General features: G+C 38.4%; 1 protein-coding gene across 1 annotated transcript in view; it reads right to left on the bottom strand.

The window, feature by feature from the left end:
• Window positions 1-25,173, bottom strand: part of LOC145977942 (serine/threonine-protein kinase ATR-like) — a 109,937-nt gene that overhangs the window by 54,035 nt on the left and 30,729 nt on the right. Inside the window, exons 10-19 of the mRNA XM_083110276.1 lie at window positions 24,592-25,160; window positions 21,142-21,439; window positions 18,196-18,729; window positions 17,647-17,818; window positions 15,529-15,774; window positions 11,356-11,469; window positions 10,185-10,313; window positions 6,211-6,461; window positions 4,225-4,443; window positions 2,119-2,290 (exon numbers count right to left, since the gene is read on the bottom strand). Of these exons, the coding sequence (XP_082966402.1) occupies window positions 2,119-2,290; window positions 4,225-4,443; window positions 6,211-6,461; window positions 10,185-10,313; window positions 11,356-11,469; window positions 15,529-15,774; window positions 17,647-17,818; window positions 18,196-18,729; window positions 21,142-21,439; window positions 24,592-25,160 (2,704 nt within the window). The remainder of the gene's footprint in view (window positions 1-2,118; window positions 2,291-4,224; window positions 4,444-6,210; window positions 6,462-10,184; window positions 10,314-11,355; window positions 11,470-15,528; window positions 15,775-17,646; window positions 17,819-18,195; window positions 18,730-21,141; window positions 21,440-24,591; window positions 25,161-25,173) is intronic.

The raw sequence follows: 25,173 nt of genomic DNA, 5'->3' as shown, positions 1-25,173 counted from the left end.
CACAATGACTGATTTAACTGATCAAAGTAACAAAAAACCTGACCAAATACTGATAAAATTACTAACCTATTATTTACCTAATTTTATTAAAAATTATTATCTCGCCTTTACCATCCCCATTTCAAGCCAGATAAATTACCCAAATCTCAAGGGGTATTTTTTTATGTAAACTACTACTTTCCTCATTTTTGAGAAAATTAATTACAAGAAAATATCTCTCAAGTCTCAACAATTGATACCTAATTTTATTATATTCCTTACACTGTTCTTATGGTATAAATGTTAATATTTGAAAAATGTACTTTTTATGGTTGATACTTTTAATTACTATTCAACATTTCAACATACATCAGTGTCTTTGTCAAGAGCAAATAAATAAACAATGTAATAGAAATTAGAAAACAATCAAGATAGCATGAATAAGGCAAAAGAAATCTGCTAAAAAATCTAAATCTGGATTGTCTAAATTTAAATTTGTTGTTTTATGAGCTCCCATTATCATTTTTATGATATTGATATTATTGTTCTATTGTTTCTATTTTTCATTTTTATCTTTGGTTATTTTACATTGTTTTCAACCTTTTGAGTTAATCACGTCAATGAGGATGATTGATTGATTGAGTTGGTGTTTTAAGTCCACTTTATGCACAGTAAGGCTAATCGGGACTGGACCTACAGTTTAAAGTGGGATCCGAACCACTACGTGCCTCCACCAGGTATCGCCTTGACTACAAGGCGATGATGCTACCACTGCGCCATCGGGGAGGTCAACAATGAGGATGAACAATGAACTGATGAAATAATGATTACACAAATACAATGATACATACATGCCTGACCAGGGTTTAAACCTAAAACCCCTGATTTCATAGCATGATACAGTGACCTCTCCACTGCAGAGGCTCATTGTTCTATCAGTCCAAATTGATTTGTGATTTCTAATACTTTGCTACATTAATTTTGTTTTCTTGTTCTTGAAAAAGACACATGTACAAACGTGTCACATAAATAAAAAAAAGTATCAACACCACAAAAATACATTTTAACATTATTCTTTGATAATAAAATGGCTGTGCTTCCACAGGTAACCTGGAAAGATATGGTTCAGACTAATTTGTCTACTTGGTCTACTTTCAGAATTAAACTTCATGTTGAATCACGTTTACGTGTCATCACTTTCTAATTTTCTGCTTCTCAAATATACCTAATAAAGCAGATATCAAGGATAAACAAGTCTTTAATGTATATTTTCCCCACTAGCACTAAACATACAATGCCTGTTCAAAAAGAAACCAGAACCTAGTGGTGTCCTTAGATATAAACTTCGCTGTTTCAAAACTGTTGCTAACCGCAGTAGATCACGTTGAGGGACCCCAGTGATTTTCAGTTACCCTACCATGAAGGAACTGGAAGAGGAGCGAGTATGTGTGAAATTGCAGAAAACTTTCCAAGAAACGTACGACATATTACATGAAGCCTATGGCGAAGAATGTTTCAGTCGAACACTGTGTTACGGATGAGTAGATCCCATGTTGAAGTGATGTTGTTTGTGTTCTCTGACTGGCAGGGGATCGTCCATTCGGAGTTTGTGCCGCACGGTTTCACGGTGAATGCAGGATTCTACGTTAATGTCATGAAACTATTACGAGAAAAGGTGTGGTGCAATAGGCCACACATGTGGCAAAACAAGTCCTGGATGGTTCATGATAATGCACGTCATTCTTCACTTGTTGTCCGGGAGTTTTTGGCAAAGCAACAGATAGACACCTGTTGTCCCACAACCCGACTACTCTTCTGCTTTGGCACCAGCAGACTTCTTTCTCTTCCCCAAGTTGAAATTAACATTCAAAAGTTACAGATCGAGAGAGTTGAAGAGATCAAGGATTCACAGGGCCTACAGGCCATTCCAAAACTGGAGTTCCAGCAAACATTCCAGGACTGGAAGAAACACTGGGAGTGGTGTGTGCACGGTGGGAGTACTTTGAAGGAGACAGGTCCAAATACCTAGTGAATACTACCTTTTCTCAATTTTGTAAAAGTTCGGTTTCTTTTTTAACAGCTCTTGTATATGATTAAGTTATGCCACGAATCAGCTATTTTTCACAGAAATATACTTACCGATCGTAACATTGATCCACAAGCACCTTCATTTTTAATTCTTTCATGCAGTACTCGTTTATTTTCAACAAGGAAGATCCTCACCCAATTCAAATGTTTGACATGAACTTCAACATTATCATGTGCAACAAACTTTGTTGCCAGGATCAATTTTTCTGTAAAAGTTAAACACCTGTAAAATAAGAACAAAAATTAATAGTACCTTCATACAACTAAAGGCATACTTCACACGCCATCATCATCCTTTGCTGTTTCCTGCCTCTGGTGGGTCAGCATAGAAGTCAAGCCTATCCATAAATTTCACATTTTAATGTAAATAGATTCTACTTATTGAACATAAAAATACAAATGCAGTAAAGCATTTTTTTAAAAAAACACTATTATAATTAACATAGTGCACAGATAAATATGTCAATTTGTGTAACTACATGGGTCGTTCAACGTTGACCAGCTGATTGTCATCATCATTAGCACTAAAACAGCCAAGATTTGGAATCAAAATGCTCTACTTTTTGGGCACCCTACACTATAAATGGCCTCTTCTCGGTGTAAAGTCGGACAAATATGATTTACTTGATCTAAGAAACCAGATAAACCTACATTACAAGTGAATTTATCCCATAAAACATAAATTGGCCAGTCATATTACAATAAATTATCTACATAATTTTTATTTTTCAAATTTTTAGCAGTATTGTTGATTTTAGAAGAAAAAAATCATAAAAACAATAATTGAAGATATTATTTAGAGTATTGAAATTAAAAAAAAGAAAATTGAAATCTGTTGATAAATGGCCGAGAAACAAGTGATATAAAAATATAAATTCCACCACTTTGAATCCAATATGGTGGCTAGATGCCAAAATGAAACACAAGGTTTCAAGACGACTTGGATTTGCTCTCTCCAGTGATGCTAAGATGATCAAATTAGAAGTGTCAGTTTTGAGATACAAGGTTCTTAAAATGAGTTCCAATTTATGAACTAAATTTTGGGGGGAGGGGATTAAGGGTGGATAACACAATAAATATTTGAGTATCCAGGGCACCATTTACGCAGTTTTACGATATACCCATGGACGATGAACCGAAGAAATGCCAGCCTCTTAAATAACTAAGGTTTCTAAAGTCTGGGGCAAACTTGTCGCAAGAACACTTGACATGGGAAGCCCCATATCACGTTTAATTAGAATATTTGCAACCCATATTACCTTTAATTAGAATACTTGCTATCTTCTGACACTGCCCGTCATGACAGTTATGACTATGAGGTTTGATCTTACTGTATTTTCAAATGGTATTCAGTGGAACCCCACCTTTATGTTGCAGGGAGACTGAAGTGAAAAAAAATGCAGGAAAGTGTAAATCCATGAAAATGTAAAAATCAAGGTTGCAAGATATTTATGAGCATTGATATAATGTTAGCTGCATTTTGTACATGTAACCATAATATAACAAAAATAACCTCACATGGTTAATTTCTATAGTTAAAACAGCACTTTTAATAACTAGCAAACTAAAAAAAGACATGCTTGAAACTGAAACAAGAAAAAAGTATCACAACATAAATAAACAATTAGGACATGGAGAACACACAGTCTGAAATTATACAATATTTTTTCTTGTCTTGAGAGCGTGAGAAATATCCTTCGTAATCCATTATAATTAATCACCATGCCTTGGATTATAAAAGTAAAGTGCTCCCGTGATTTTCCACCATGCCACGAAGGCATATAAGGGGTGTGGAGTTAGGGCTCCACACTTTCTTGATCATGGCCAAAGGCAAGGTTAATGTGATCAGCACCCCTGGCTGCCTTTACCCCCAGAGTTTCCTCCAGGTATCCACTTTATACAATGCTGGCTGGGTGCCTGGGTGCCCGAGCTGCTTTAACAGGTGGAAAAAAATCCCAGTTCTCCCCCACTGGGGATCGAACCCAGGTCTCTCGCATGGTAGTCAGATGCCCTAACGAGTCAGCTACCGTGGCTCAGTCATTAGGGATTATAATCATAATAATTAATATGACAGTAAAAAACTTCTTATTTTGCTTGCCGACAACATACTTGTTCAACAACTCAAAACACACATAATAAGCATAATGATTAACTTACCCTGGATCAGTGTACTTCTGTAAGACTCTTGTTACATCCTTCAAAATATCAATAGCTGGCAGGAAATGCAACTCATTCAAATATTCAGACACTTCATCCTCGTTCTCAACAATAAGGAAATTCAAAATTTCTGAAATTTCCTGAGGAAATTCTTCTAAAAGCTGTTCCAGCGATACAACTATTTGGCTAAGTAATGGTCCCAGTGCACGAATATCAACACTGTTAAAACAAAGCAAAATATGTTAAATTTATACATGTTAGAACTTGAAATGCAATGTGAATGTATCAGATATAAACATATTACACTGAGTTCCCAATCTACTGGCCGTATCTACTCGGCACAACAGTTCCGCAACTGTTGGGACGCTACCACAGTGGATGCACTTGCAGCTCAACTTTTGCTACTAAACTCTCCCAACTCCCTTTTCCTACGCTACTTTTTTTTAACTCTGTTGTTTCAAAATGGCAGGGTGGAGCAGACGACATTTCACCGTGACCGAGCAGCATTGCTACCGTACATGTATGGGATTTTCATGAGGTCAGTTTAACCCCTATTAAAAAAATTTGGTTAGGTCTAATTATAAAATTATTGTTATCATTAATTTATCGTTACGTATTATTAATATCTATTAAAGTAAGAATCTCATATATGATGCATACAATAAAATGAAATATGGTCTCCTGTTGTCCAAAGAATTATAATCTCAGTATAACAGAACCCTTCTGACCAGCATTTTATGTTTGCGTATAGACAACAAAAAGTTGTACTTTCCGGAATCTCTTCTTCTTATCAAGCTGTTTCTTCTGGTGTGCCCCAAGGCAGTGTTCTTGGACCTCTTCTCTTCATCCTGTATCTTGATGACCTTCCAGAATATCTTTCCAACTCTTGTAAAAACCTCCTTTTGTTTGCCGAAGATTGCAAAATTTACAGTAAAATATAAAATTTCAGTGATATGGCACTTCTGCAAAAGAATTTAGACTCCCTGACAAAGTGGTGTGAAATATGGAACTTGAAACTTAACCCTCAAAAATGTACTACAATGACGTTCTCCTTAAAGAAAAACACATTCAACACAAAATACTTCATAAATAATAATTGTGTTCAAAGAGTTGCCACACAGAAGGAACTCGGTGTCATCTTTGATGAGAAACTTTCCTTTTATGAACACATCTCTGCAGTCACGAAGGGTTCCATGCATATGCTGGATCTACTCTTTCGTTTTACCAAAATGAACAACCTGTCTGCTCTCAGCATTTTTTTACAAATCTTTCGTTTCTCCTAAAATTGAATACTGTTCTCTGGTCTGGTCTATGGCATGCCCTTCAAATTTAGATAAACTAAATTCTGTTTTAAATTTCTTCCTGGCCATTGTTCATTACCGAATTCCATCCACTAAACACCTACAAAAGCCTATTCTTCTAAACATTTTAAATATCCAACCACCTCACGAGAGACATAAATTGGCAGACCATGTATTCCTTCATAAAATTGTTAATGGTACCATCACAAGTGACCGCCTTTTTCAGGAAATTAAGTTTCGAGTGCCATTTCGCAAAACAAGAAGCACTCAACTTTTCGCTTCTCAGAAGCCAAGGTTAAGCCTCATACAACGTTCCTTGCTCTACAGACTACCCAGCCAATTCAACATGTTAACAGATCAAATATACATTTTTGATAATCAGGGAAGTTTTAAAAGGCTATTGTACAAAAACATGTGAGGGTCTTTATATGATGTAATTTTTGTTTATGTTATTATTTGTTGTTATTTTTATTCTTCTTCTACTGTTATACATTCCAATGTAAAATTAACGCTGTATTTGGAATTTTTGTTAAATAAATAAATATCCAAAAGCAGAGTTAAGTTCCTATGTTCTATTGAATCAGAATTCATGATACCGCATGAGCATTCTGGTATTATTGCTAACCAGCACAGTAAAAGGTATAGCTACATACAGTTACAAGTGAATAGCATTTGACAAACTTACGTTTCTACAAAACTTTTCCATGCTCTGAAAACTTGACTTGAACATTCCTTTAGATTCAAACTGAGAGCACTTTTTAATGTCAGCAAAACTTTCAGACTAAACTGAGTTATGTTTGTGGAGCCCATTAACTCTGTAACTCTCGCGAGAGAAAGAAGTAGTAATCCTTTGTCAGAATCTGCAACATGCTTTCGTAGTAACTTGTTATCAAAGTGAACCAGAATTCCTAACAACTGAGATTGCAGGTAATTCACCTACAAAAGGAAACAGACAAAATTATTAAGCATTACTAACCACTACAACAACCACATAGCAAATAAAAATAAGCATTCACATGATAATAAAAACTACGGTAAACGAATATCCATACAGATTCCCACTGATATTGACACCGATGCTTAAAAATTGTAACAATTAAAAGTTGTTCAAAATAATGATTAATATTATTATTCTTTTCTCCCCTGTGCTTTGCACCACACCACGAAGGCATATAGGGGGTGTGGAGTTTGGGTTCCACACTTTCTTGATCACACACGAAGGTGGGGGCAGCACCACGCCCTGGCTGCCTTTACCCTCCAGAGTTTCCTCCAGGTACCCACTTTGTACGAAGCTGGGTGGGTGCTGGAGCCACTTGAACAGGTGGAAAAAAATCCAGGTTCACCACCACCGGAGATCGAACCCAGTGTGACGGGTTAACAAAACAATTTTCCTGAACATATTATTGAGTATTAATATATCAATGATCTTATTGTAATAAACATTTGAACAATCATACCAGGTGTATAAGCTTAAATCTGCTGTTTGCTCATAGATGGCGTTAGTGAGCATACGAAGCTACCATGGGCACGCCATACCTGGTGTTTGTATGAGTTGGACATCTGCCAACACGAATCAGTGCACATCGTCAGCACGTGCAGACAACAACAGACAGTGTTCCTGTGGTAAGCATGTCTACTTTTGTGCCAGAAAAAGAGCATATGCGAGACGCTCTGCTTTTCTGCTTCCATTTGAAGAAATCGGCTGCCGAATCGCATCGAATGCTTGTGGAGGCCTATGGTGACAGTGCTGTATCGGAAACAACGTGCAGGGATTGGTTTCATCGGTTCAAAGACGGCAATTTTGACCTGAGCGATAAGAAGCGTGAAAATTGGCCCAGGAAGGTTGAGGATCATCAATTGCAGGCTCTTTTGGACGAGGACGATACCCAAACGCAAAAGATGCTTGCCAAGCAATTGGGTGTTACTCAAGCAGCCATTTCCATGTGTCTACTTGCCATGGGAAAGGTTCAAAAGATCGGAAAATGGGTGCTGCATGAATTGACCGAACGGTAGCTGGAGAGACGCCAAAACACATGCGAAATCTTGCTTGCCAGACAAAAAAGAAAGTCTTTCCTGCATCGGATTGTGACTGGTGATGAAAAGTGGATATATTTCGAGAATCCTAAACGCAAGAAATCGTGGGTTGATCCCGGCCAACCATCAACATCTTCCTCAAGACCAAATCGCTTCGGCCGGAAGACGATGCTGTGTGTTTGGTGGGATCAACAGGGTATCGTCTACTTTGAGCTGTTGAAACCTGGTGAAACTGCCACTGCCCACTGGTACCACCAACAACTGATCAAATTGCACCGTGCTCTGTGTGACAAAAGGCCGGATTATCAAGAAAGACATGACAAGCTGATTTTCCTCCACAACAACGCACCATCGCACACATCAAGACTGGTCCAAAACTACTTGGAGACATGCAACTGGGAGGTGCTACCCCATCCCGCCTATTCACCAGACCTGGCCTCTTCCAACTACCATCTGTTTTCGTCGATGGGGCACGCCCTCGGTGAGCAGCACTTCGATCCGTATGCAGACATCCGAAAATGGCTTGATGAGTGGTTTGCCTCGAAAGAGAAGGACTTTTTTTGGCGTGGTATCCACAAATTGCCCGAGGTGGGCAAAATGTGTAGCTCGCGAGGGCAAGTACTTTGAATAAATTTCTTGTTGCTTTCTATGAACAAACAATGTGTTTTTCTGACTACAAAACAGCAGATTTAAGCTTATACACCTGGTAGTTGTTTTATTTATGTGAAACAATGGAGAATAACACACTGTATGGTTTATACCTTAAGGTTATGTGTGCAAATTGCAAAACCTGGTAAAATCACCATCAGCCCGAAATATGCATAAGGCGACACCAAACATTTCGTGGTCTTTCTTATCAAAATAAAGGATCTTATAACATAAGGTCAAAATGTATTAACAGAAAGCTTAAATACTAATAAAAATTGATTTTATCATAATCTTGATATCCACACGAGACGCAACTCGAAAATTTACAGTTTATTCATAAAATCTCTGTTGGTGCCATCTATCGCTATTTTTTTAAATTAACATGAGCAGAAATTAATTTTAACAGCACGTATACTCCATCTTTCGTGAATTCTCTGAATTACTTGCATACTGGGTATATGGACGTGTACTAATCATCTTTAATTATCCTACATGCGTATAGGTACTGTAAGATAAACAAGCCATATGACGATATCTGTCATACTGGGTCTTTCGTATGGTAGTCAGATGGCAAAATATAAAAGAATACCTGTTATGAAATAACAAAATACAGTTTTTCACATAATATTGGTACAAAATCAATAGAAATTGAAATTTTACATCAGTTTTAGGATAATTAGACTGTGAAAATATCATGCGGCATTTTTGCAGATCCCGCAAATGATCAAAACTCCAAATGGTATTGATATTGGTAAATTTGATTTGAATTTAAAATTTTGGGTGCGTCAGCACTAAGGCTATTATGCACCCGTCACATTATACGGGGCCCAGCCCCTTATTGTTACACATAACAACTCCAACGTTGCATAACTAAAATATTAAAATCTTCTGACTTTCGTTAAAATCTGAGGCTGTAAAGGAGCACTCAGCACAAATAAGGACAAAACACAGGACAACACAACAAAATTATATTAGCTATAGGGCCAGTCGCCAGAGCCTCGTTAGTCTGCAGTCCAGGGTGTACTATGGGGAAGTGAGGTTGACTATTGGGTGCACTATGTGGAAGGAACACCCCTTACACCCCTGATATTAGTAAATAAAATCCAACCAATACTTTCTGATACTAATACCAGTGGTATTGGCTGATACTGATACATCAGCATTGGTATCAGCTCAGTCCTAATAAAAACTCAACTTCAAATGCTATATAATACGCAGCAAAAAAAACTTTATAATCTAGCTTCTTGCCCACTACTCTACATTACTGGATACAAGTCTTTGAAAGTGCATAGTCTGTCTATTATACAGCATTGAGCAAGGTGTGGAAAATTATATATTTGTATTATAACTTGATGGCATTTTCCTCCAAGTGGAATACTTCCTGGTGCAGTGTTTCAAACTTCACAAACATTTCTCTGATTTCAATTTGAAGATACAGAGTTGGAAATATGTATTTTCTAATATTATCAATCCAATGTATGTTTTCTGCTTGATTATCTATTTTAATGTCTTACAATATTCAAGCATCAGTATTAGTATTATTATGAATTGGTGTAATACTATTCAGAGTGGTATCGGTTCAGTCAACCATATTAATTTAAATATAAATTAAAATATTCATAGATTCACTTGTGAGACAGTTGTTATTCACGCACAAAAATCTCCTCTTCTTGCACAATTTTGAAGCTGTATTATTTTTAATTCTAAGAATTTAAATTTAATTGAAATGCAAATTGTGCAAAAATTAAAAATAAATTTAATTAATGTAATTCTAAATTAAATCAATTAATTAAATTAATACGGGGCTGAACACAATATTCATTTTTGACAATAAAACCCAATTATATGTCAAATTTCTTTTCCAAAGAAAATCGCCTGAAATAACAATTTGATGAATGACATCAAACTGAGATAAAATAGATTGTAAAATACCAGATTTAATTGCAACATATACTGTAATTACAATTTTGTACTTACCAGCTCTGCATGTGTCATATTTGGACCACCACCTCGGCATGTTTCATCGATTTCTGCCAAGCTCTTTATTGCTGCTACAACCTGATCAGGAGCCTCGTGGTAGTAAAAAAGAAACTCCTTCACAAGTTTCTGAAACAAAACAAGAAAAGGGTGTCAAAATTGTCTTAGATATCTTAGGGATGGGCCATATGCAATTTTTGCAGATACCAATATTCTACCTATCTGATATAAAGTTCCAAATAGTCTTTGAAGAACCTGAATGGATCATTGACCTCCTTAATAAAATTGGTAAAATAATCAGTAATTTTACCGATACACCGATATGACTATATCTGCCGATACCGATCGAGCACCAATTAATCTGTCCCATCTATAAAATATCTTCATGCACAGGTAAGCTAAGAACGTGACCTGCTGTTCCAAGCAAAATCCAAGCAACTGAATTGTGTGCCTTCAGTAGAAATTGAACTTAAGAATCATTGGGCAATGAAATTAACTACTGCAATATCAGAAGCTGCCCCCCCCAAAAAAAAGAACAATGTAGAAATCAAAACCATATCAGAACTTCAACTTAAGAATTCTACCTCTACCTACTGGCAAAGTATTGCTTTCAGATACAAAGTCACTGGACAAAAAAGAAGGAAATTGAAAATGTAAAATATATATTTTTATGTTGCTTTTGTGAGATTTACACAGATTCACAATGTGTGATCTCAAAAATCTGAAGTAACATAAAGAGAGAATTACATTAAATTTCAACTTCATATATTTATATCAACAAAGTAGTGGCACAGAGAAAGTACGCAGGAAAGAAAATTCTTTTAGATTTACCAAACACGTAATAGAAACGAAATAATTACCACAGGATTGTGTTTCCATTTTGGCTGAGGCTAAATGAAAAACAGAACGGGATGTTAAGGAAGGTGTACACATGATTAAAACCACAAATAATCTCAACGACAATTTATGTTGAAATCTTTATTTATCATGATATAACATGGTCAAACTTTAAAACCAAACTCCTCAGCGGAACCTCAACCGCATCCCCTTCGCTGTCTTTCGACCAACCCTGATGATGATTCCAAGATGGAATCGAAAGCTTCGACATACCCTTAGTGTTTTTTATCATGCTGTTTGTCTGTTTTGTTATGTTTTCAAAAATTCTACTTACCTGTAAAGTATTTTCCATCAAAGTTCCAACTGGTGTGCCTGTTTTGTCCTCAACATAAGATAACACTTGCATCAAATATTTGTTCCCATGAATGTAGACAAAGGGATATACATGCTGTAAAAGAAATATAACACTTTTATTTGGTATAGAAGTTAAAAAATGAAATTTTAATGAACTTTAGACAGAGAATGAAAGAAGTTTCCTCATAAATCAACATTTCCTTCTTATAATTAAGAAAAAGCACAAAAAAAAATGCTAGTTCCATTCCCAGTTTCATGCATTAAAGCCAGTGTTATTGTTTAACATTTTTCTTCTGAAATCTACAACACATCCTCTTTCCACAGATATATAACATGTTACGGATAGGCCGATATGAAATTTTGGCCGATACCAATAAAGATATAAAATTTACCGATAACCGATATTCTACCGATCCGATATAAAATAATTTGGTCTAGGAATTAATTTGTGCGGTTGTTACACACACATTGAAGCTGTAGTTCAAACACAAAATACATAAATACCTTAAGAAAAATATTGTCCACCACGAGCCACCACTTTCGCCCATCTGTCAGGCAAGTTACGGATTCCGTGGCGAAAGAAGTCCTCATCCATTGAAGCGATCCAGTCAGAGACTCATTTTTCGATATCTTCTGAAGAAGTGAACCGCTGTCCAATCAAATCGTTATTCATGCAATCGAACAAGTAGTAGTCTGAAGAAGCAACATCTGGTGAATACGGCGGGTGGGGTAAAACTTCCCATCCAACATTTTCTAAATAGGTTTTGACCGGTTTTGCGACATGTGGGCGAGCGTTATCATGTTGAAAAATAAGTTTATCATGTCTGTTCTCCCATTCTGGTCGTTTCCTGGCCAGAGCTTGCTTCAAACACATTAATTGTCGCCGATAACGTTCTCCATTAATAGTTTCACCCGGTTGCAGCAGCTCATAGTACACCACACCTTTCATATCCCACCATACGCACAGCATAACCTTTGCACAGTGAATATCTCGTTTCGGTTGTGATGGACCTGGTTCACCTGGCTTCACCCAGGCCTTTTTTCGTTTCGGGTTCTCGTAATGGATCCACTTCTCATCGCCAGTAACAATGCGATGCAAAAACCCCTTTCTTTTCTGTCTTTGAAGCAGCAATTCGCAAATGGTTTTTCGTCTCTCAACGTCTCTGTCTTTCAATTCATGTGGAACCCAATGTGACATCTTTTGAATCATTCCCATGGCTTTGAGGCATTTGGAAACTGTTGTTTGATCAACGCCTAATGCTTCTGCAAGTTCTTCCTGCGTTTGACACGAATCCTGATCGAGCAATGCTCTCAATTCTTCGTCTTCAAATTTTTTTGGCTGTCCAGGTTGCTCTTGGTCTTCCAGGCTGAAATCACCACTTCTAAACCGTGCAAACAACTTCTGACACGTTCGCTCAGCTAGCGCATGGTCACCATACACTTCCACCAAAATACGATGACTTTCGGTAGCACTTTTCTGCATGTTAAAGTAATGAAGCAGAACACCCCGCAAAACACTTTATCTGGCACGAACTGCACCATGTTCAGTTGACTACAAAATGCTGTTGTTGACACGTCAATCAACTGCCCTATACTACGAACGATGCGCGCTGACAGGAGTGGCTACACGGAACTGTGGGACGATACGCTCGTTACGCCATCTCTTGTCCAGGTGCACGAATTAATTCCTAAACCAAATAGAAATGGTCCTTGAAGAACCTGAAAGGTTAATTGACCTCCTTAATAAATGTGTGTTTCAAGGTGATTGAAGTGAAAAAGAAATTGCATATTTAGACATTTACTTTTTTAGAAATTAGGGCATGGAGATTATCCATAAACATTACAACAAAATGGCAGAATTTTGCACTAAATTATCAGATATTTATCGATATATCGGATCGGTAAAATAATAGGTAAATATTTTATGTACATTTTCTCACAATTTTTTTGTGTAACAAATTTTGAAAGTAAAAAAGAAAATACAACACAGAATAAAAGTTATTGAAAACATATATTGATAAGGTTATAGAATTAATGAAAATAACCTTAATCCTTCCTATTAGGATTGAAATCATCACATACTGCGAAATTCAAAGTGGAATCATCATTAACATTTCCACAATGTGGATATGAATTATTCAATGCTATTCTCAAGAGTGTAAACAAAAGCACAACGTAATTAGACACAAGTACAAGTAAAATTCAGCAATGAAGAAAATGTAAATTTTTTTTTTCCCTGTCACCTTTTGGCTAATTGCAAAGATGAGGATAAATGCAGTCCCGCAAAATACAGGCCAGGGTGTACTCCATGGAAGTGATGTTGACATTTGGGTATCTGGTCACCCCTTACACCTCAGTGGAACACTGTCTTGCACATACTAAAGCTCGGATCACATGGAACTGGATTTCCAGTAGGTATGCCCTAGTTGGCGCTGGACTGGCTATCCTTTTGCTAGTTTTCGCCTCGCATCTAGGTCACGCATGAGTGAAGTTGTAATTGCGACCACGTGAGATGTGAACAATGTATCACTTCACATTTTTAAAAGCCGATAACTATTCAACCAAGAGGAATAACGTTTCGTATAAAACGTTATTAGGTACAAAACAATGGCGCTGCTTAAGTACATACTGAACAACGTTTACTGTACACGTATGGAAGAATATTTTAGTTGTTTCAAATGTAAACACAGTGCACTCAGCATAGATGGTGTAACTCGACATGCCTTTCATGTTGTATACGTTATACATTGCAATTGCAAAAGCTAGCCAGGAAGCATTTACATAGCATATATGCTAGCAAAAATGCTAAAGGATCTTAAAGCCGGCTTAAAGATGGAGTAGCAATTTGAAGAATATTGTAGGAGAAATACTGCTTTGTGCTTTTATTAAAAATTAAAAAAGAAAAAGTATGGACTAGAGATTGGCTCGAAAAAATATAGTAATCCTTGCGTACCAAACAAACTTTTTGATGAACTCAGAGATGCATATTCATACATGATATTCGCAGGACTCATTCACACACACAAAAAAGTCAAACATTTATTAATAGTCTGTGTTTATTAATGCACTTGTAATAATAAGGATTTTAATTTTCAGCTAATCATATTTGTCATGTACACATCTCATTGCTTTGCATGCATAAATGTCTAAATATTAATGAACTAAACACGAATGCACTGCACATCATCTCTTTACTTTTTTTATTATCGAGAAACGGAGACAAAAACATCTAGCACTCGGAAACCACAGACATAAAACGCTCCTTTGCAAACTCACAGATTATCTTCACATGGCGAAACTTTGCTCTGATTGGCTATTCCACAGAATCTAGTCGAGGAAAGCAAGTAGCAATTAGAACATGTCCTATTCCTCCAAACCAGTCAAGCAGTCAGCCAGGCAGCCATCACATCCGGGCAGGTAGCCAGTTCAGCGCCAACTAAATGGATATCCAGTTACGTGTGATTCGGCCTTAACAGTAGTACACCATGGACAAAAACTAACAATTGAATACTATTTACAGTACAAGAATGTATTATTCACAAATGAAATTGATGTAAAAAAAAAATATGCAGGTTGCGAGGAATGTGTGGCAATACTTCATCTGTTTTCCAAAAGAGGTCAGTACAAATGCTGCAGTTAAAAGCCATGTTGTGACAGCGTGCAGCATTTCTCATATGTTTGGTTTTCTGACTTGTTCAGTTCAGTTTCTGGAGAGATCACAGCATTTTCTTTAATAATAATAACAACAACAACAAATTAATATATGATCGTGACTTTTAATCCACTCTGTATATTTGTGAGCAAAAATCAGCTGAAAATATAATTAGAAAAATTATTTTCTCTGATATTGCATTTTGTTGTTGGAAACTGCACTGTATCGAAGTTTTGAATGCACAACCTGCTTTTACTGAAGAACCTACTGCATAGTAACACTGTGGGGCTCTATCACCTTGAATGATTCAATTAGTTATCTTTGGAAGTCAATAATCCAAGTGGATATTCAATATCTTAAAGTACTATATAGTCTGATGTCACATGAGGCCCCTACTTCAAGACCAGAGAAAGAAGCAGTAGCTGCAATTAGCAAAATACAGTTGTCAAACTTTTTTTTATTACATATTAAAGGGAGTAATTTTTTTTCAGCTTCTCTTACCTGAAAATGTTGAGTAAGTAGAGTTCTCTCATCTACTTGCAACAGGGGGCTTAGGGTGCTCACTACTGGTGAAGTTTCAGATAGCTGAATTGCTTGAAGAATAAGAGTAGGTAGAAAATGACAGATGTTTCTCTGCAAAAATTCTCTGGCACTACTGAACTCAAACAGTGAAGCCATTCTCCTAAGACAACCAACTGAATAATCATCTCCTTCTCCTTTCTGTATTATAACTAGCCTCGCCATTGTCTGTGGAAGAAAGTAGGTAGTTTTGTAAATTAAAGAAAGAAAAAATATCTGAAAAGTACTCCAAAACTATTACTAAGTAATATGGATGGGACAGATAAATTGTTACTCTATCGGTATCTGATGATTTAAGCATATCGGTAAAATTACCCATCGTCGGATATATTTATAAATATCTTACAATTTAGTGCATTATTGTGCCATTTTTGTTATAATCTTTAGGATATGAACAATATCTATTCTGTACATTTTTAAATAATAAATGTCTAAATATGCAGCTTGTTTTGCTTTGCAAATGTTGGTTCATACATTTATTAGGGATGTCAATGAACCATTTGGAATTTTATATCGGATCAGTAGAATCGGTTATCCATATCAGTAAATTTTATATTGGTATTTTACCGATATCAGCCCTTATTTCATATCAGTATTTTACCGGTATCGGCCCATCCCTGCTAAATAATAACAGAGTACAAAAAGCTTGCTTTGAGTATAGAATCTGCAAAAAGTTAAACGAAATCAACCATTTAGTATTAAATACATGTACTATTATTACCAACTCCTTATGCACGCGCTCTCTCTCTCTCTCGCTCGCTCGCTCGCTCGCACGCACGCACGCACGCACGCACGCACGCACGCACGCACGCACGCACGCACGCACGCACGCACGCACGCACGCACGCACGCACGCACGCACGCACGCACGCACGCACGCACGCACGCACGCACGCACGCACGCACGCACGCACGCACGCACGCACGCACGCACGCACGCACGCACGCACGCACGCACGCACGCACGCACGCACGCACGCACGCACGCACGCACGCACGCACGCACGCACGCACGCACGCACGCACGCACGCACGCACGCACGCACGCACGCACGCACGCACGCACGCACGCACGCACGCACGCACGCACGCACGCACGCACGCACGCACGCACGCACGCACGCACGCACGCACGCACGCACGCACGCACGCACGCACGCACGCACGCACGCACGCACGCACGCACGCACGCACGCACGCACGCACGCACGCACGCACGCACGCACGCACGCACGCACGCACGCACGCACGCACGCACGCACGCACGCACGCACGCACGCACGCACGCACGCACGCACGCACGCACGCACGCACGCACGCACGCACGCACGCACGCACGCACGCACGCACGCACGCACGCACGCACGCACGCACGCACGCACGCACGCACGCACGCACGCACGCACGCACGCACGCACGCACGCACGCACGCACGCACGCACGCACGCACGCACGCACGCACGCACGCACGCACGCACGCACGCACGCACGCACGCACGCACGCACGCACGCACGCACGCACGCACGCACGCACGCACGCACGCACGCACGCACGCACGCACGCACGCACGCACGCACGCACGCACGCACGCACGCACGCACGCACGCACGCACGCACGCACGCACGCACGCACGCACGCACGCACGCACGCACGCACGCACGCACGCACGCACGCACGCACGCACGCACGCACGCACGCACGCACGCACGCACGCACCCACACGCCCCCGCACGCGCACGCACGCACCCACCCACGCACGCACGCACGCACGCACGCACACACACACACACACACACACACACACACACACACACACACACACACACACACACACACACACACAAACTCTAAAACAGCGAAAATGGTATAAGGAGTGGTGTGGCCAACTCTAAATGTTACCTACTCATTTGCGAGACTCACAAGAACTGGAACAACATAACGTTCGCAAGACTTTAAATTGAAAATTAACTGTATTCAGTTAGCTGAAGTGCAGCAGCAATTGCTCAATAACAGTGATATAAAATAAACATCAACTTACTGTGCATATCTTCCTCTTGTACTTCTTAAATGTATCTATTAGATTTGTGCTATGGCTATGCATAATATCATTCATTATACTTGGAACAATAGGTGTTAAACTGGCTTCACTAAATGACACATATGTCAAAAGGAGCACAAAACAATCCAATAGCATACTTTCTCCAGGTAAACTGAAAAAGTGATTACATTATTTATTTTTTTATATATTTTTTTTAAATAACACAATCACAACACAAAATAATGTGCACTAAACAATGATAATCTAGTCTCACATTTCTGACTTAAAAAACTATTCTGATTTCTGGTTCATAGTACTAACCTATGAATTCATAGGCAGGAGCTACAGTTTCATTTTATTTACAGTGAAACACTGTTTATGCAAAAATTAATGTTTAAAAAAGTAATTTGATATTCAGCACAAAGCTAAACTAAAAAACATAAAACAATGATGTATGTTTTTTTACAGTCTTTGGCTTCATTTGTGTGCTTTCATGACAAAGGAAGAGCTTGATGCTGATAAAAAAATAGAAAATAATGGTATACATACCTCCCTATAGTTTTCACTGTAGTCAATAACGTTTCTTCAACTAAAGCATTACTGACAGGCACGTTCAACCTTAAAGCTGTCAGGATTTCTTTCTTAAGTACAAAAACTATTTCTGTAGCTCTTTTGATGCACTGGTTATCATCTTCAGACAGCACGATATTTTTGTCCTGTGAAAATTTCTCCATTTTCTCAAGCCAATTACTCTGAAAGATCAGATATTTCACCTCCTTGGAAAAATGCAATCTCACTTCAAACTCAGGATCTTGCAAAAAATGACAACACTCGGACATTGTAGTTCTTGAACACAGTGATGGAATGTGGCCCGAGAGTTTCTTAAAAGATTTTACTAAATTGCATTTTACTACAGTTGAAGAATTACGAAGCACTGATATGATATTCTCAATTGTGTCTTCAAACTCCACTACATTACATATTTGCAGTTCCTCACTACATTGGTATCCTAATGTGGCTATCTCCTCACAATCACATGACTTGCACAGCAAACGAAGCTTTGGTAATGATTCTTCTGTATACCTTTAAAAACATATGTAAACAGATAAAAAGAGCTGTCACAAAAATAAAAACATTTTCAAGTTTATGATAAAAAAATATGATTGATTGAAATTGTTATTTTATGTCGCTTTTCTGCCATGTGTTGTAAAGAAATGACATTCTGTTGGCAAGAATGACGTCTCACGTAGTTATCTCTTTATGTACAACATTTATTTACACTTCTACCCTTTGCCATATAAACATCTTTCCATAACAAATCCATTATCAGCTGCTCCCGGTTGTCTTTTGCCCCATAACACAGAGAATTGCACTTATCTCAAGACTTTACTCTATGAGTGCACTATTTACCATAGTGTTAACCCACCCCAGCAGTTTATCACACAGAGGTCCTTATGCCATCCTCGTATTAAGTGCAGTACAACTTATTAGAGCTACGAGCGCACTATTTACCATAGCGCTAACCTGCCCCTGCAGTTTATCATGCAGAGGTCCCTAAACTACCTATATATCCATAAAAACGACCTCACTCCATCAGGCCTTGTATAGAAGTCTCTGCGAGTCTGGGATTCTGAGATATGAGAGCCCGTAACAAGTCGGAACCGGTATTTATACCTCCGACAAACAACCCACCCCAACCACCGAGGCAAGGACCTATTCTTACCTTTCAAACGGGGAAGCCGAGAAAACCCAACGGTTGGCTTCCCGGACTACCAAGCAAAAAGCAACCTAGGCCAGAGCATGTACACCGAAATACACTTTTACATAAATATTTCCCTTCTTGCAGCTATGTGCATAAAAGCCTCACAGCACATGTTTGGCTAATTGCGATGATTAGGATGTATTGATGAAGGGACACTCACAAAAAAATGCTCATGCCCAGGCAAGAGAATAAGCTGTTGAAAGTTAACATAAATGATAATATGGTAGTAAAAAACTTCTTACATCACAGTTTTTCTTGTATGTACGCATTGCTTGCAGTGTAGAATTATTTTCTTGTAGTTTACGGTTATTACAAGCATAAGAAAACAGTTATAAGACAACATCCATTATATAACGGATTCTTTTTGTTTAAAAAATTGCTAACCATTGTTATAACTGTATCTTTACTCAAAAGGAAAATAAATGTCTGATGAAGGGAGCGTGTGTTCTCCTGAAATGTCACAATGAAAAACTGTTTTCTAGGGATGTGAAGAAATTATGTTATTTTCAGCATGACAAAAATAAATTTGGTATGTACATTTCTATTGCATATCATATGTATATACATATATATTCTCAAGAGATGTGAATGTACATTTGCATCTACAAAAGGTTATGTGAACCTAGAGATTTAACATTAGTACACAAGCAGTTCTTTGAAATGCAAAATGAATTCCTGTTCTGCCAGATTCAACTTCAGAAATATGAGATTTGGAAGCACTTCAGAAAGTAACCTACTTCTTCTCTTATCGCAAATCTGTTCAGCAACACTGAACACTCAATCACTGAATACTGATGCAGCAGGTATGCCCAAGTATTTTCTCAGCACTTGCTTGAGGTTTGAATACTAATTTTTGAATTTCCAATACAACAGCAATGTACTGTTTTATTTCCGATTTATAGTTAGGTTGATCTCTGAATGAGAGTTTGCAATAATTTTATTACAAAAACTCTACAATAATGACGAATCATAACCAAATTTTCAATAAATCTTACAAAACTAGAATATAAAACTTGTTAGAAGGTAAAACTCTAGTATAATCTGTACCGGTTTAAATATCGGATTTTTGCCGATTCTGATACCGATGCCGATGTCAATTTCTGCCGATTTTAATACATCTGTAATCGGCTTCGGCACATCCCTACTGTTTTCCTATGCTTGTAAAAACTGTAAACTACAAGAAAATAATTCTTACATCACGTGTCAGTAACATACTTGTTCAAAAGAACACAAAACACAAAAACTGGAAGATAAAAAACACTTAAAGAGTTTACTTATGTGAAATTTAGAAAATTTCACACTTCCGCATTGCACAATTTAATTGGATTTAACCATTAAATTGTGCAATGTGGAAGTGCGAAATTTTCTAAATTTCATGTAAGTAATTTTAAACTGCGTTTACCGCAACCATCATGAACTTAAGAGTTTGTCAAAGCTTTCGATTCCTTTTCGGAATCATCATCAGGGCTGGTCGAGAGACAGCGAAGGGGATCCAGTTCAAGTTCCGCTAGCCCTACTCGCTGTACACAGTGAGTAGTGCCTGATGATGATTCCAAGATGGAATCGAAAGCTTCGACAAACTCTTAAGTGTTTTTTAAAGTCCTGTTTGTGTGTTTTGTGTTCTTTTTAACAAGTATAAATGATAATGTAGAAGAAAGTAAACAAGAATTTAACAAATTATTGTTAGTAGTATTATTTTACTGTACTTCATACTCAAAAAAATGTGAACTTACCTCACACAGAATGTTGAACTGGCTAGAGTGCACGCCATGGATGCCAACACTTCAGAGACTGCAACATGATACAGTTCATCATCTGTAACTGCAGCTGACATCAGAATTGACAATAAATTTTCAGTTGACTCCATCTCAGCAGCAGTTACAAGATATGGCATGCACCTAATAACCTGGGTTCTTAATTCTGTCATATTAGATTCCCAGCCACGTAGCACCATTGAAATGCGAAACTGTAGGAGTAGGTCGTTAGGAACAAACTGGATGAAATCAATGCATATTATTTTAAGTTCAACATCTGAAAAATAAATGTAGTAGTATATGAATAATGAAGATATGAAGGACAAAGTTTATTAATTTTTAAAGTATGCTCCCACTTAAGTTTCTTTGTAATTTTCTCAGATGTGCTTTACATTTTATATAGCGTTTAACCTTTTGCCACCCAAGCATCTCGAACGAGATACCCAAAAGTAACCCTCACGGAACCAAGAGTCTCGATTGAAATGCTGTGTCAAGGTCGTAGTTTTGACGTTATAACTTTTCTATTTTTGGCTAGAATTTCAATTTTATTTTTTTATATTGTTCCTAACACATGTATTTAACAGAAATGGTTTTTTGCAATTTTTTTGTCTTCATGAAAATGGAGGGGGAAAGGCGGGGAAAGAGACTTCTCTTTTGCGTCTCTTTTCAAGGTCAATTTTTTGCCAACAAAGGAAGACCGGCTTTGTTGTTCTAAAGCAATGCTTTTCACTCCCTCCTGCTAAGTGAATTCGAAGGAAGCTTGTTTATCAGTATCCGATGTCAAAATGAAAGTATTCCATGAGGGCGCAAGCAGAAGGGGGGGAGGGGGAAGACTAGTTGTTGAATCTGCGTTGTGAGAATGGAATTTCGAAGCACGCTGAAGGAAACCTTTGTTTTTTTTAGCACAAGTGTCCACAAGTGGCAACAGGGGTTACCCAGCATTGTCTAAAAATATAATTTCAAGCAGGTGCAAGAATTGGCGCTCATTTTTTACTACGTTCTAGCTTTTCGTCCGTGAATGTTGTGCGTATATTTAGTTAATGTGAATGACCCTTGGAAGTGTAAGACAGCACGATCGGTGACTGAACCGCAGGATGTTGTTCACTGTGCACCAGATTTCAGCAGCACATTTTCATGTGGTGGTGAAAATTTAACCTTTAAACAGCCGAGCCGGTTATCGAAAGTAACCCCTCTTTGTGCGTGATTTTTAAATTTTTACACTTATTTCAGAAAAACGTTATATCTCTGAGACTATTTGAGCAATCTACTTCGGATAACTTTTGATTGAAAGCAAGAACATCGGAGAACGTGGCCATGTACAATTCAGAAAGCCCAAGTGAGAAAAACGGGGTTGGGAGAGGCCAAGTCCCCAATTTTCAATTAAAAAAATAAATCTGGCATTCGCCCCTCTTCTCCCATTATTTTGGAAAAAGGGCACAAACTTTTGCATTGTTTTCAAAGAGTAGACCTTTTGCAACAAAGTGAAACTTGTGTCAAGTCCCCAGTTCTCATACAGGCTGAAATTTGACGCAATATGTACAATCCTGCATTTTGGCTAAAATTTGCATATTAGAGAAAGGGGGGAAGGGCGGGTATTCTTCCACATAACATTTCAAAGTCTTATCTGAACATCGGTCAGCGTTTACAACCTCACATACAAGTATGAAGGTCCTAAAAGCACGTGAATGTTGTAATCGGCACCATGGGTCATACATGACCCATTGGCTGTTTAAAGGTTAAACTACCTTTTTTGTCAGCATTTAGTTTCCCATCATCTCCCTAGCCTCTATACCAAGTTTCACAACCTGATGCTTCAAATGGGCTGCAGAGGGCTCAGAGTAGGGAAAGTTTAACTATGACCACCTGGTACATTATTTTGTTTACACAATATTGGTGCAAAACAAATGAAAATTTGGAACTTTGCAAACTTTCTAAGATAATCAGACTCTGCAAAAGTGTTGCATGACATCTTTGCTGACCCTGCAAGATATCTAGGCTGCAGAAAAATATCCATTGGTATCAATGATTAAATTTGAACGGACACTTTCTGACACTGAAACCACTGGTATCGGCAGATATCAATACATTAGCATCAGCTCAACCCTAAGGAAAAGCTTTTGTACTTTCTTCACTATACTCTGTCCTGGGAATCTGTTGAGCAATGGAATATAAGGGGAGAAAGCGGGATGGTGGAGCAAAGCAGTGCACACTCACTTCTGTTCTCACGAGTTCACTGATCGAGTCCTCTGGAGTCACCACTTATGCAAAACTTGTTTTCATTCGCTACCTTCAGAGATTCGCAGGACAGAGTACCAGGTGTACCCGTTAATAATTCATAATTTCGTCGATGGATGGCACTGGAAGCAAGGGTTGGTGTACAGTCCCAACTGTTACGTCAGTGTGTTGCCAGGACAGTACCTGTCAAAATGCCGTGGATGTGCAACCAAGTGCGAGTGATGGTGATATTGGGTTTGTGTGGTAAACATGTCGACCTTCAAACCAAATAAGGAGCATGTGCGGCACGTCCTGCTTTTCTTGTTCAATCAAAATAAAAACGCGAGTGAAAGCCATCATATCATTGTGGAAACGTAAGGTGACAATGTCCTAACGCAAGACGCGTGTGTGTGTGTGTGTGTGTGTGTGTTGGTTTCGACGATTCAAAAGTGATGATTTCGACTTGAAAGACAAAGATTGCCCGGGCCAGCCAAAAATATTCTAAGACCCCATTGCAAGCACTGTTGGACAAAGACGATATGCAAACGCAACAACTGGCAGAGAAGTTAAATGTTGGTCGCCAAACCATATCTGATCGTCTTCATCCCATGGGAAAGATCCATTTTGGGCGACAAGACACAGAAAAGTGATTTTGCAGCATGACAACACCTCATCACACGCAGCGAAAGGCGTCAGACACACCATTTCTGCACTTGGCTGGGAATTCTTGCCCCACCTGCCATATGCACCAGACTTAGCCCCTTCGGACTACCACTGTTTTCATCGATGTCTCACTCACTTTCCCAGCAACACTTCAACAATTACGAAGATGTCGAACAATGGCTTGCTGACTGGATCACCTCAAAATGTGAACGATTTTACTGGAAGGGCATCCACAATTTAACGGACTGATGGGCACAATGTATAGCTAGCGATGGTGCATATTTTGAATAAAGCATTTGTTACCTTTCTCCCCAGATACACTTGTTTTCTTTCGGATCAATTAAGAATTTTTAACCAGCACATCTGGTATAATCCTTGTACAAAGTTAGTAATAAGGTGTGTTTTATACAGCTTATATTGATATAATTGTAGGTTGAATTGTATCTTCTGCAAATATGCTGTATAAAGAAACAAGCTGTCGGAGTACTAAGTTAGGGAAGTGTTCAGAATGGCCTCGTTAATCAATTAGATTATTATGTAACCAGCACTTACCTTCATTCCCTGCTATCCTGTCGTATATGACTGGCAGTAAACCATCAGCAACAGAATCAATGCAAAAACGCTCCCCTCTTGTCTTAAAAAAGGGCAAAGCTAGCAAAAGTATTAAAGAATGAATCCATGCATCTGGCATTGAAGTCACTTCTGGAAGCCTTAGCAAATGTCCCACAATTTGAAAGCAAAGCTTTGCCACATGCATATATGCATCACCATTTCCACCTCCAGCTGGTGAATAGGCAAGTACTATAAATAACTTCCTGATTAAATCTTCCTTAATTTGTGGGAAACATGCAAAGTTGATTTTAGGTACGGATGAAGAATCAAATTTCTCAGCATAACCACAAACTCGGGCTGCACATAGAATTATTTCAAGAATAGTTGAAAGCTTCGGAACGATAAACTTTATATCACAATTGACTTGTCCTTCCAAAGGAAAAACTCCATCACTTCCACTATATACAATCTGACAGGACGACAAGCATCTCTGAATTTCATCGCTTAGGAGAAACCACGAAGGAGTTGACTGCAAGTTCTCCGCTCTTCTTATTTTCCTATGCACTGAACTGGAGAGAGAAA

This window comes from Lepisma saccharinum, chromosome 24 (genome assembly GCF_977018435.1).
Source record: "Lepisma saccharinum chromosome 24, izLepSacc3.1, whole genome shotgun sequence".
Taxonomy (NCBI): domain Eukaryota; kingdom Metazoa; phylum Arthropoda; class Insecta; order Zygentoma; family Lepismatidae; genus Lepisma; species Lepisma saccharinum.
Note: the sequence above shows the minus strand (reverse complement) of the source record. Positions and strands in the feature narration are given on the sequence as shown.